This window comes from Zootoca vivipara, chromosome 1 (assembly GCF_965207765.1).
Source record: "Zootoca vivipara chromosome 1, rZooViv2.hap1.1, whole genome shotgun sequence".
NCBI lineage: Eukaryota > Metazoa > Chordata > Lepidosauria > Squamata > Lacertidae > Zootoca > Zootoca vivipara.
The window spans coordinates 45,827,385-45,841,455 of record NC_142582.1 but is presented as its reverse complement, the minus strand read 5'-3'; the positions used below and the strand labels follow the sequence as shown (position 1 = coordinate 45,841,455).

At 43.7% G+C, this 14,071-nt stretch overlaps 1 protein-coding gene and 1 long non-coding RNA gene across 5 annotated transcripts; one reads left to right on the top strand and one right to left on the bottom strand.

The window, feature by feature from the left end:
- Positions 1 to 5,511: 5,511 nt before the first annotated feature.
- On the bottom strand, positions 5,512 to 10,326 carry LOC148687542 (uncharacterized). 2 transcript variants are annotated; one of them, XR_015945959.1, is made up of 2 exons: positions 10,122 to 10,317; positions 5,512 to 6,108 (listed from the first exon to the last, which is right to left on the bottom strand). It is a non-coding gene; the product is annotated as an uncharacterized LOC148687542 (long non-coding RNA). The 2 variants fall into 2 exon arrangements; XR_015945960.1 differs by lacking the exon at positions 5,512 to 6,108 and adding an exon at positions 9,083 to 9,297 and having other exon boundaries at positions 10,122 to 10,326.
- TMEM177 (transmembrane protein 177) lies at positions 10,294 to 13,387 on the top strand. Of its 3 annotated transcripts, none has more exons than XM_035128610.3 (2): positions 10,294 to 10,417; positions 12,211 to 13,387. In XM_035128610.3, the coding sequence occupies exon 2, from the start codon at positions 12,225 to 12,227 to the stop codon at positions 13,158 to 13,160; it is 936 nt and encodes a 311-aa protein (XP_034984501.1). In that variant the 5' UTR covers positions 10,294 to 10,417; positions 12,211 to 12,224; the 3' UTR covers positions 13,161 to 13,387. The 3 variants fall into 3 exon arrangements, with proteins under 3 accessions (XP_034984501.1, XP_034984508.1, XP_060134587.2); XM_035128617.3 differs by having other exon boundaries at positions 10,374 to 10,462; XM_060278604.2 differs by having other exon boundaries at positions 10,414 to 10,481.
- Positions 13,388 to 14,071: the final 684 nt, after the last annotated feature.

Sequence of the window (14,071 nt, the reverse complement as noted above, 5' to 3'; positions counted from 1 at the left end):
GGCACCCCCAAACTGCAGCCCTCCAGATGTTTTGGCCTACAACTCCCATGATCCCTAGCTAACAGGACCAGTGGTCAGGGATGATGGGAATTGTAGTCCAAAACATCTGGAGGGCCGAAGGAGGATCTAATAATGGCAAATTTGCATTATGATAGTGATTGCAGCATCAATGCTACAGCCTGTTTGGCTACCTAAGAATTGGCGTTCAGAGAATTGAGTTTGCTAGTAGTTTATGATGGTCTTGTCAATATACCATGTGTATACTTCTTTCTCAAAGAATCAATCAACAGCCTTTAATAACTGTTCTCTGAGTTGATAGTTTGTCTCCTGCGAGCTTACTGGCATAATGTTAATATTTAACCTGAAAGAGAATTTATGTATTCAATACCGGGATATTACCAATGCCAGAAGCACATAAACCTGTGCATCATCTTTCTCTACAATTATGTTGCCCACTATATATCTTCCTGAACTCCTTTGGGAGGAAGGGTGGTAGTTACATTTAGCAAACAAAAAAATTAGCCAAATTTATCTGTACCATCTGAAATCTCAGTGCATCCGTCTATATGTAGACCTTTCTTAAGGAGGAAACTCCATTGCTGAGCAGAGTAGCTGCTCATCCTTTTCTATCATGACCGAGTTCATGAAACTGGCTGGATACAGAGGAGTGGTGGGAGGCAACAGCTGAGGAATACCCAAGGGAAATCCCAAGGGAAGAAGGCTCAGAGCCAGGAGATTGGAGGTGGGACAATGATATGTGATCAGAGGGAGCAGACTGGGAGGAGGAGGTGTTGGAAACTGAAGAGGTAACAGGGTTTAGTGAGCAGGAAGAGACTGTGGCAGAGAGCAGTCCAGAAGCAGAAGTGGAGGCTGGAGAGGAGCAGGGCCGAGAGGCAGCAGTGAGTCAGGCTGCTGAAGAAGCCAGGGGGTCTCCTGCTCCTGCTGTGACCAGCTCCCCTGCCCCCTGGTCTTCCAGAACCTGAAGAGGTACGAAGAGGGTGGAGCAAAGGCAGGCAAGATGAAAGATCCTCCAATAGCTTGGGAAGGAACTGGGGAGGAGGAGACATGACGTATATCTACTTTAATGTTTGTTTGTTTGTTTTGTGAAGCACCGGGAGAACTTCTTTATTAGGCAGGCACATAAGTAAAGTTTATTTATTTATTTTTGTTATAGCCCACCTTTTGTCTATATCGCACCTTTCCTCCAAGGAGCTCAGGGTAGTGTACATGGCTCTCTCCCTCTCCATATTATCCTCACAACAATGCTGGGAAGTAGTTTAGGCTGGGAGATGGTGACTGTCCCAAGGATACCCAGTGAACAGCATGGCTGGGTGGGCATTTGAACCCTGGTCTCCCAGGTCCCAGTCGAGGACCCTAACCACTATATCACACTGGCTCTCTACAGATACATTAGAAAGGATGTAAGGCTGGAATCCTAATCATGTATACTCAGAAGTCCTATGGAATTCTGTGCTGCTGCTTACACACAGGAAAGTGAGGTTCAGATTGCAGCCTTAGTAAATGAATAAGCAAATAGTTAAGATGAGCCATTTTGGCAGTTGCATGAAGGGAATTTCTTTTTATGCAAAAAAATAAAATTCAATCAGATTTTACTCTTTAACCCAATCACTTAGTAACATTTTGCCAATGGTTGTGTGATAGGCTAAGCTTCTAAAACTTCCTATCTTGATTCTGAAGCAGGCCCAGGAGCCTCATCCTCAGATTTTACAACATACTCACAGAGGCGGAGGGGGCGTGGTGCACATCCCAGGGGGCGTGGCGTGTGTCCCGGGGGGAGCCGCCGATCGGGGGGGCAGCATTTTGTTCCCCCCCCTGGAATGGCACCCGGGGCATACCACATACCCCCGCCCCCTTTAAGAATGCCCCTGCATACTCATTTAAAAAATGGATTGAAAAATCCAGCAGTTGAAGAAAGGCTCTCTGCCCATGCTCTGAAGCATTCTCTTCTATATTTCATATGTTCTAAGGCAAGCATTCAAAATAAATGCTGAAGCTGAGCTCTGGCTCATATTAACCTCTGGATGCCGTCCATTTCAATCAGAAACATGCACATCTCTAGCAAATGCATCATGACTAAGAGATGCAAAGAAACTGAATCGTATTTGCATGTAAAGATAGGACTGTAATCTCATTTACTGTTTCTGTTCTCCAGCACTATTAAGATAAAACGGCATAATCTCTGGCTCCACTTCTCCCTTCGCTGCCCGCATCCATCTCTTTCTGAGCTATCCATAAATTAGTTCTCTTCTGACTCCTTTTCTTTATCGCAGCAATGAAATCATGCACACATGTGTCATGCCTCCAGACAGTCAGAATATGAATTTTAAAAACCAGTATAGGGCTCTTCATCAAAACCGTTGCACAGACAGGCTAGAAAGGCATCAGCTTTGTCTTAGACAACTTGTAGGGCCTCTTATTTTCAAGAAGACTGCTTTACAACGGAAGAGTAGGCCATAGGTTAATCTATGGGTATATTAGCACTACAGATTTAAAACAGTTTAATATAGGAATATATAGGAAGCTGCCTTATTCCATTGGTCAAGTAGCTCAGTATGCTCAACATTGACTGACTGGGAGAGGCTCTCCATTGTTTTAGGCAGGAGGGGTTGAACCTGGGAACTTCTGCAAGCAAAGCATGAGCCTTCCTACTGAGCTATGGCCCTTTTGCTGTACTCTGCCCTCTCCTCAGGAAATATTATGGGTGGGGTAAAGGTAAAGGGGCCCCTGACCATCAGGTCCAATCGTGTCCGACTTTGGGGTTGCGGCGCTCATCTCGCTCTATAGGCCGAGGGAGCCAGCGTTTGTCCGGGTCATGTAGCCAGCATGACAAAGCTGCTTCTGGCGTACCAGAGCAGCGCACGGAAACGCCATTTACCTTCCCGCCGGAGCAGTCCCTATTTATTTACTTGCACTTTGATGTGCTTTCGAACTGCTAGGTGGGCAGGAGCTGGGACCAAGCAACGGGAGCTCACCCCGTAGCAGGGATTCGAACCACCGACCTTCTGATCAGCAAGCCCTAGACTCTGCGCCACCTGGGTCCCTATGGGTGGGGTAGAGATCACTAATAAACTTTTTTCAGAGAATCCAGTTTCATAAACATACATTTTGCATGTGAGTCAATTGATATATATTTTTTAGGAATTATGGATTAGGAAGTGGGTTCAATTATTTCTTCCAATAAAAGCCAGAAATTCATCACTGATGCATTCTTCCATCTTCCTGCAGGTGAAAGTCGGGCAGTTTGTTGCGTCTGGTACTACTCAGACTTTGAATCGGCTCAGGAAAATTGTCACTTTTGGATGCATTGGAGAGATAAAATTAAGCACTCTCCCACAAGGGCTTCTCTCAATGGATTTTCTCTGTACTGTAGTTATGTCCAACCTAATGGAATTCAGAATTTGACCCTGGGAAGTGTCAGTGATTACAGATTGAATCCAGTGCCAAAGGGAGGGATTAGTGGTCTTTCCCTTAGCATTTCAGACAGAGGGCCTGCCTCATTGCTTTTCAAAGCTGAAAGATAACCAGCCCTAGTTTTTTGTGTTTGGAAATTAAAATGGAAGGTTTGGGAGTGACTGATGAATTACAGGCAGCCATTTTGCATTTGGAATGAATGGAAAAGGTGACCAGCAGATGACAGTAAAAGCTGATGGATGAGGTGAACACAAATGTCAGAAAGAACATAAAATGATAATGTCTTTTGGGGAACTGACCCAAATTTATTTCTCTAACTGTCAATCTATTTATCTATCTTTCATTCCATCCATCTATCCATGACAATAGATAAATTAAACATTGGCTATGGGGTGTAAGTACTACTTTATGCACTGATATTTTATATATTATTGATCTGTGAATACTTTTTTGTTGTTCTCTTCTGGATTTTGTGATATATTTTTAAACGATAAATAAAATGTATTCATTTTTATTTTTAAAAACCCAGTGTGTCTCTGCAGGATGGCCATTCAGCGGGCACTCTGGTACTACAGACTTGCTTAAGCTGTGGTGGTGCAAGAAGTGAATTGAATCTTGGGGCGCTTCCACGCTGTCACTTTTTTTCCAGGTGGGATTCAGTCACACACTGGCAAATTCAAGTTGTGCAATTATAGTCAATTGGATGGCCCTGCACAACGAATCTGCTTCTCCAAAAGACTGGACATTTTGAGATGAGGAGACTAAAGGAAAAGTGTGACTGGAAAGTGTGAGGTAACACTTGCTGTGGTGCAACATCATTTAATCTCCCTGCAATCAAAACAGGATGAATACTCAATAAGCAGGTCATCTGGAAACAGCAGTCAGATTAAAGCACAGAAGTGTTGGTGATAGAGCCAGTAGTTGTTAAACAAAGAAAGGGAAGGGATGCAAAACAAGTTAGGGTGCATAGCTCCCTGTGAACATTTTTTTTTAGCTAAGATTATATTTTCTGAAAGGATTTCTGAGGATTTACATTACAGACAAATTCTGATTGGTCTCATTTTAGGTCAGGATAACTGGTGCACAGTTTTCCAGCACTGCTGATGGGGCATTCAGGCTTCATCCATTACCACCTGCTTCGCTCAGAGGGCTTCTTAAGGTGATCATGTGGCGTGTGAAATATCACAAAACCAGGAGCTGTAGCCAACCCCATAAAAACCTCCACAGTGCTGCAACACAACTGTGCTCAGGTTTAGGGTTTGAAGTGGAAGGGTTTAAACCAGGGGTGGGGAACCAGGTGTGACCCTCCAGGTGTTGCTGGGCTCCAGCTCCCATCTGCCCCAGCCAGCATGGCCAAGGGCCAGGAGCCCCCCAATTCTGGTTTAAATCCTTCCTCTTTCATTGCACTCTTCAATTAGAGGGCTACAATTCTCCACCATTTGTAACCATAACTTAAGGTCCTTGTGGGCCGCTTAGCTTGTGCCCACCTATAAAAAATTCCATTTTGACCCAGAATGGGGTGTGTGCGTGTGTGTGCGTAGGCCTAAGAGACACTTCTTTCCACAGTATACTGAATCCACCAGTGTTTGCCATGGTGTGGAGAGGGAAATTTCCTCACACATAATGCGTGCCGCCAATAGGGAGATGCATGTGATTGTTTTCTTATGCACAGCTGTCGCAGGCTATTTGGGAAAGGATGCTTCCTCCTCCCTCAGGAAACAAGTGTCAGAACACTGGTAGACTCAGATTGCCATGAGAAATGTGTATGAGATCAATACCATGTGAGGGTCAGGACTGCTGCTGATGGTGTTACACTGACTCATGACAGCATGGTGAACTGCAGATGGCAAGCGGCGCAGCACATTGGGGACTGTAATACCCATGGCTTGCATCACAAGTGACCTGTATTCAGGAAGCATTACAGGTCCTCGCTTTTGTCCGTTTATATACATTACTCCTGGGAAGGGTTGAACGAAAGCGTCTTTTCTTTAATTCTTTACTGGCGTTTATTACAACTGCCACTTTACTAGATGGGCTCCTGTGGTGGCAAATGGTACGTCTACAAATTAAAAGTATTCATGTGCTCCAACGTAGTTTTATTTCTGATTTTTATGGGCATTAATTCATGCTCTGAAAACCAGGTGGAATGAGAAACAAGGAGCTTCTTAATTTAGACCCGGGGCTGTTTTTCTTCTAATACTTAACGCATAATACTCAAAACAACAGCTTTATTATACAGTGGTACCTCGGTTTATGAACACAATTGGTTCCGGAAGTCTGTTCATAAACTGAAGCGTTCATAAACTGAAGCAAACTTTCCCATTGAAAGTAATGGAAAGTGAATTAATCCGTTCCAGACGGTCCGCGGAGTAAGCGTTCATAAACTGAAGCAAACTTTCCCATTGAAAGTAATGGAAAGTGGATTAATCCGTTCCAGACGGGTCCGCGGAGTACTTAAACTGAAGCGTTCATAAACTGAAGCATGGGTGTAATTGGTTCCGGAAGTCTGTTCATAAACTGAAGCGTTCATAAACTGAAGCAAACTTTCCCATTGAAAGTAATGGAAAATGAATTAATCCGTTCCAGATGGGTCCGCGGCGTTCATAAACCGAAAATTCATAAACCGAGGTGTTCATAAACCGAGGTTCCACTGTACATGCTGCATTTCAGGAAGGCCTATGGAATCAAACAAAACAAAAGGATAAACTAAGCTTATGCTGCCAAGGCAGGAATTTGCAGTGGGTTCTACACTGTTGAGGCATAATGAAATGTATAGTCTTGAAGTATGTGACTTCCCCTAAACTGTAGCTTGTTAAGGTGCAGGGAACTGTAGCTCCGTGAGGGGGGGAGGCTATGGTTCCCAAGATTTTCTGCCATGGTCTTTAAATGTATGGTGCTGCAGATCAGTTGCCTAATCCCCAAAGACAGATGTGCAAGTGCAGGATACTGTATATGAACTGCAGGAAACTGACACACTTGCTAATTCAGTAGGTTGCCAGCCATTGCATTACATTTCTGATTTTAAAACCTTTCTGCACCCTCCTGGAGTGCCACCACCAGTCAGTGTAGACCAGGGGTCAGCAAACTTTTTCAGCAGGGGGCCAGTCCACTGTCCCTCAGACCTTGTGGGGGGCCGGACTATATTTTGAAGGGGGGAAAGGAACAAATTCCTATGCCCCACAAATAACCCAGAGATGCATTTTAAATAAAAGGACACATTCTACTCATATAAAAACATGCTGATTCCCGGACCGTCCGCAGGCCGGATTTAGAAGGCGATTGGGCCGCATCCAGCCCCCAGGCCTTAGTTTGGGGACACCTGGTGTAGACAATACTAAACGGGCCAGGTGTCTGAAATCTTTCTATGTTCCCATGTTCGGACCCTTGTGATATGTGGACAGCCATCACAAGGATCATTGAGCTTTATGACAAATAGGCATGCATGACGTGTTGACATGTCTTAAGTAGCATGCTAGTGTTTGCAACTTGCTATTCATAAGCAAATGAAACTCGTCACCTAATGATTGTTTTACACTACAACCTCCCTACACAAAGCATCTCCATGTATGAAAAATAAGCGTTTACCATATTGTGTGAATGACAGGACAAATTTCTCTTCATATTTGGGGTACATTGTTCTGGCTTCGTGCTAGCAATGACCCTGAATTCTTCCATCAAACAGGCAATGCATTACAGCAGCTGCTCAATCTATAGATCTGTCGGTTTTCAAATATCAAGGTTTGGCACAGGTGGTTTTTATTTCTTAGTAAATAGGGAAGGTGGGAAGAAAATAAACATGTGGGGAGGTGTTTGGGGGTATGTTTAAAAAAATAGAACAAATAACAACAAATAAAGGTCTCTATAAAGAGCACTGAGTGCTTGACAATGAAAACTATTCCAAATAAACAAATGGAATTCGCTATCGAAAAAAGGACTCATGCAGCCAGTTTTCCTACCTCATCATTCATAAGAGCCAACACTTTAATTAATGTGGCAGCAGTCAACAAAACCTTATGCAGAATAGTGCAGACAGAAGATCAGGCATAATCCTACATGGACTTTGCTTTCAATTAATACATATATATATATATATATATATATATATATATATATATATATATATATATATATATTTTTCCACTAAATGACTAGCTTAGAGCATGTCCTCTAGCACCACCTAGCAGACTGACTGAAAAAGTTACACCAGTCTGAACAAAAATCAGTACAGTACTGTTAAGAAGCACTGTTGGATTTAACGTACTGTATCACAAATTGTTTATGTAAATCTATGGTACAGCTGCATTTGGAAGACTGTTTATTTATTTCATTTCAGTGATTACCTCACTTTCCCAATCAAATGGAAGTCCAAAGCAGCTGGCAACAGCAAATAATACCAAACTGCAACCCAACAGTATGAAATAACCTATAAAGTTTAAAATCATTACCAATGTTTTTATCAGCCCATCTAAAAAGAGAGCTTAAAAAAAGTGATACTGCTGGGGGTTGTATCAAAAACTCAGCACAGAACTTTGATACAAGTTTGGAGGTAATCTGAGAGTGTTAGGTTTAAGGTGTTAACTATGAAATTACATTATTGTACCAATACACACTGTGTGGCAGTAAAAAAAGGGGGAGATTTGTGACACAAAACAAGCACAAAGCTTTAGTAATAACTTTAGAAGCAATCTGAAAGTTAACACAGCATGGAGCATAGTGGCCAAGTAATCTCTGTTCAAAGGGTGGCATACCTAGCAAACCAGCTGCAGCTGGAAATAGGCACTCCTAGCCACTGTGGCCCCTGAATCCTTCAGTGATAATGTTGGGTCAAGGAGCATTCTTAATCTCCAGGCCTGCTTCTTCCACCTCTCAGTCCCAAGTCCTCAGACATGCAACACTTCTGTCTTATCAGGATTCAGCTTTAATACATTGGCCCACAAGCAGCCCATCACCACTTCTAAGAGTAGCACTGCTAATAAGTACAACAATGCAAATAAAAGGATCTTTGAAAACCAGGATCTTTAGCCATCACTTTTGCTCATGAGCGTAGTGAGAAACTTGGATGATAGCAAGAAACTTGTTACTGATCAAATATTAAAAACAGATGTTAATTTTTTATTTGCAAATTTAACTAAGTGAGGAAGGGAAAATATTAAGGGAATATAAACACATTTTTATGAAAGAAAAAGAAATAATGCATGAAAAATAACAAATTTCTTTAAAAACCACCAACGGCTCATATTAAGGATACAATAACCACCAATACATCCATCTGAACTTAAACATTAATACATGGGGAGTCAATATGGTGCCCTACAGATGTTTTTGCACTCCAACTCCCATCAGCCCCAGCCAGCGTGGTAAATGGTAACGGATGATGGGAGTTGCAGGCCAACAATAGCAGGTGTGTACCACATTAGCTACTTCTGGTTTATTATAAGCCCTCCAGTTGTTCAAATAGGTATCCACATGAAATGGATGTCTATAAGGAGTATGTTCCAACGTAGCCAGGATGGTCCTCAAACCATTGTGTCATAGACGATGGGTGTTTATCCTTCCAGGATCAAAATGCAGGTCTCGTAATGACCATAAAAGGCTAGCATGATCCACATGTAAAGAAATCATAAACACTGTCACAGAAGAGTGCATACAATTTGTAAACATTTTAATATATATTTATTCTAAAAGATCCACAAAAGAGTGGGTGAGAGAGGGAAGGGTTTATTTTGCTGCTCTTTTACTGTGTGTATCACACTAACAGGTTTTTTGTTTCATTTTTAAGGCTATTATCAATGGAAGTTTGCAAATCAGTGTAGCCTTCCCAAACATTGGCGCTCTTCATATCTCTCTCCAAAAACCAGTGCATTCCTGGGAAGGAAAGTTACCGGTAGTTGTAACACACTCGAGCCACATCATCATGACGACAGAAGCACAAGCTCAAAGGAAATTGCATGGCCCAAGAAATAACAAGCGTACATTTGTTGTGCAAAAGAAAAGGGGGGAAGAAGCCCCCAGCAACGACCCTCTTGACTGCGATTAAGGGAACGTAATTGCGATTATTTTGCGAGGCGAGTAGCCTTTATCACCCCCGCCGGGCCGCCACACACATATACACACTTCCTTTTAAAAACCTTTAGCCCCTAACAAGGCGGTGCAACAAAGCAGAAGGGCTTGAGAGAGAGCGGGACGCTTCTCGCAGAATGCCTCTCCTGTGAGAGATCTCTCCCAGCCCTGCCATGATCAATGGCTGCTCTGTTCCTCCGAGGCTCCTGGCGGGCTGCGCAGCTGTCCGCGGTAGTAGGCGAGGGCAGCAGCAGGCATGGCAAGCAAGCTCGGCAGCTGTCCAGTCTGCGCCTTTGGGGCGGCAGGGCGAAGTCAAACGCTGCCTATATGCCTGCAGCTTGGCGGAAACGAGAGGGGTCGGGACTATGAGTCAGACAGGCCCCCCTCTCCAAGGGCTGCAGGGAGGAGATGAGCAGCGCAAAGAAGCCCAGCCAAGGAGCTGCCTGGTGGGTAACTGGCCCGAGCAACGCAGCCTTGCAAAGGAAGGGCGGCCTCACATATGATTCGCAACATATTATATTACTTCGAGGGCACCCCCCCCTTTCTTTTCTCTCCCCGTGTCATTTCATGCGTTTGCATTTGCAAACTCCCCGTCTTTGCATTTCAGTTTTGCTCAATAAATCTCTTACTGTTGGCTGCCTTGTGGGATACACGAAAACGGGCTAAGCCTAAGGCAAAACCGAGAACCACACGAAGACGACACGGGAAAGGTCCAATTATAGCCGGGGGGGGGGGGCTCCAATCCCTGTTGCAGCAGCAGGGGCTCCTCGTCGCCAAGGCAACCCGGAACTCCCGCCGGCTATTTTCTCCTGCTAAACTTGAACGCGCCGCTTTCTCAGCAGCTGACTTTCCTTTACGGCACCCACGTGACTTTTCCCTTTCCGGGATATTAATTCAAGCTGCTGCTGCTGCGGATGGAGTGTGGGTAGGTAGAAATGAGTTGGGAATGAACGCCGCGTTGCTAAAAGAGGTATTGGCCCATTCTACTGGTAGGAGATCAGGTCCTTATCCTTAGTGTGTGCCCATTTCCAGTGCTTAAAAACGGAGGGGGAGCGTTGTAGTTTTTTAATGCCTTTATGCGCATTTAATTGTGTTTAAGAATTGCCTCTGTAAATGGAAGGGGTACAAAACGGAACGAAGCATGGATACAGGTAGTTGCAGCTAGATGCATAATTAGTTAAAATTAGAGGGGTTCTTTCAATCCCCCCCAAAAAAACTAAATTCTGCAATCTGCAATTATTATAGGTTGACTTGTTGTCTTGTTGCCTGACCTGTTATTTTGGCAAATTCGTGTTTAGGGTGCCATCTGTTTTATGCTATATCAGTGCTACGCTGTAAAAAGCATGACACACACACACACATATAATATATATATATCTTATATATATATATTATATTATAAAAAGCACTGCAGGGACATCTTACTGGCCTTGTAGGTAAGGCTTTTTTCAGCTGGAAGTCACCAGAACTCAGTTCTGGTACCTCTCAGATGGGCACCATTGCCATTACAGTATAAGAGAACAAGGGAGGTATTAATGACAAGTCCCAGCACCTCTTTTTCTAGAAAAAAATAGCACTGCTTGTAGGCATGTATTATTGTACTTAGGTTGCTTCCAGATGACCAGTTTTGGGCATTCAAAATGATTTGTTTGCATGAGGTTTCCACAGTGTCACATTATTCCAACTTCCTGTCACTTCCCTTATTGCAAAAAGTCTGATGGGGTGTAGTAATGCAATAGTACCAGATTGACTAACTGTAACCCAAATTTGTATGTGATTGAATCCCACCCCCAAAACAGAGGCAGTCCAGAAGCACCCTTAACACATCATGCATATGTCATAGCTGTCTCTCTGTCATTTTTATCTTCACAAGAACCCTGCAAGGTAGATTAGGCTGAGATATAATCACTAGCCCAAAGTAAACCAGTGAGCTGAATAGAGATCTGAACCTGGATCTCGCAAGTCCTAGTTTGATATCCATTACACCACATTGACTCTCTTCCTGAGACTAAGTAGCAACAAAGTGTTTAGTTATATAGACTACACTACAACATCTGGGACCAGGAAGATAAATACTAATGCTGATTTTTGTGAGTGCTCACATCCCTACCTGTGAAATGGAAACTCGGATTTCAGGACAAAAAGTTAACCTTGGAAAATGTATTTAGCATCCTAAGACTCGGATTTTGTGTTCTGGGCTCCAGCTTTGCCCTGTGCACAATTTCTTGGACAAGTTTCATTTCACTTTTACCACCTTTGAAATGGGTTTTCATTTTGCAGCAGAAAACTGGGGGATCAAAGGAGTGGTTTCGAACCCAAACTCTGCCTTGTACTCAGCTTCTTGAGCAAGTTACTTTGTCCTTTCTGATTAGCCAGGCTTCCACTGCCACCATTTTGTGATTAAACACTCATGGTTCCTCCCCCCCCCCCAAAGATTCCTGGGAACTGCCTGAGTGTTGATAGGAGACCCCATTCCCCCCACAATTCTCAGAGGTATTGGCTGTTAAACCACTATGAGAACTGTAGCTTTGTGAGGGGAATAGGGATGTGCTAACAACTCTTAGCTCCCCTAAGAAACTATACTTCCCAGCACTACATTTGGGAAAAGCCATGACTGTTTAAAGTGGGATGATACTGCTTTAAATGTATAGCATAGATGGAGCTCATGTGACTTATGTGTAAGTATGCTAATTTATCACTTTTCTTGAAAATGAACAGGCTGGCAGCTGAATATGGCAGTTCGGTTCCTTTGGAAGACAGTGGCCATGGTGGAGAGGCACAGGACTGGTTTCTTGGCAGTTTCCTGTGCTGGACTCTTTGGTGCTAACCTGACTTTTCACATCTTCCCCGAGGAGACATTCAAACCATTGTATCAGGCTTGGGCCAAGGGGAAACCAATGGAGCTCTCGGAAAAATTACAGATCCTGTTCCGTGACATCATCAGCGACGTCAGAGTTAAATCAGCAAATCGTTACCAAGCCTTTGTGGCCTACAGCTTCCACCCGGTGAGCGCTGGGCTTCCATGGCTGCCCGCAGGCTGTTTCGTGGGCATTCCTGCCCTTTTCTGTGGTGCAGCCAGTGACGATAATAGGACTGCCGGCCACGTTGTCGTGATTGAAGGCAAAGAAGTGGACTGGGACAGCACAGAAGGCCTGGCCTTGAAGGAGGCCCTGACCCTTTCTCCGGAGGCTCAGAAGTTTGCCATTGCAAGAGAGCTCATGTACTTGCAAAGCAACGGACCCTTCGTATGTGCTGCTGTTGCCCCCGTATGTTTAGGTGGGACTTGGATTTCTGGGGTAGCCATAAAGCAGCTCCTGGGCTTGTATTCAGGTCCAGTGCTCTTACGAGGCCTTTACAACATGGCTGTAATGGCGATTGGATTTGTGGGCTATTGTCTCTCGTATGACACTGTGAGTCAGGCAATGGATTACAGGACAGACAGAAATACAGCCACCGTTTCCACCAGCTTTGCTAGAGGTGGAGTGGAGTTCTATAATAAAATTCTGTCCCAGAACAAGATTTTCCGCACGCTCATGGGCAAGCGAGGAGAGCGGATATATGCCCCAAGTGGCAATCTTTTCCCAAGATACTGGTTCAGATTAAAACATGCATCATACACTTCCAGAAGAGACTTGATTATCAATATTTTAAGCATGCCCCAGGCATAGCAGTAGAGGCACGATTGAATTTTAAGCTTGTAGATTATGTATTCTCTTTGGAACACTGCAGCCTGGTTTCGCTTTTCATATGATTTCATTAGCATTTCCATTATTATTATTATTATTATTATTATTATTATTTGGGGGGCGGAGAGGAGAAGGGGCTTGATTTTATTTTTCCTTCCTGTCCTGGATGCACTGGATGTCTTTAAAAATTAAAGCCTTGCTTCAAAGGTTCTGTGTCCTACATGCCTCTAAATTCCATCTTAAAACTCTGAGGGAGTGTTACTTCCCAAGCACGGAGCTGGAAGAGCTAGCATTCTCTTTATTTTGCATATTATTTTGAACGGACATAAAATGCAGAGGGCAGCATGATGTGCTCTTGTTAATGTAAAGTGTGGGTGGTGTGCAGAGTTGTGGGCAGGTGCAGAACTGCCATGTAACCTGGTGCTTTACGCACATCTAAAGAAAATATGGAGGAAGCAAGTTTCTAGTCCTCGTGGATTATGGAGGAAAGTTTAGCTAAGTATTGGATCCATGTGTTGAGAATGCTGAAACTTTCAGCACAGCCTATGAGGCTACTAGTGCCCTGTATGGTTCCATGTTATCCCCCAGTGTAAACTTGCATCTAGTACAAATGCTGTTCCCCCATTCTGATTCCATAATGCCATTTGTTATCCTAACCACAATCTTAATATTTACAGCCAGATGCACTGACCCATTGCACCACCGGAGGCTTGAAAATGTATACACAAATGTGTACAGCACTGCATTTCATGACTTGGGACATTTTAAATATCAACTTTCCGTGTATTCCAATCATAGAGTTGTAAGGGACCCTGAGGATCATCTAGTCGAAGCCCCTGCAATGCAGAAATATGCAGCTGTCCTTTATGGGGATCGAACCTGCAATCTTGGGG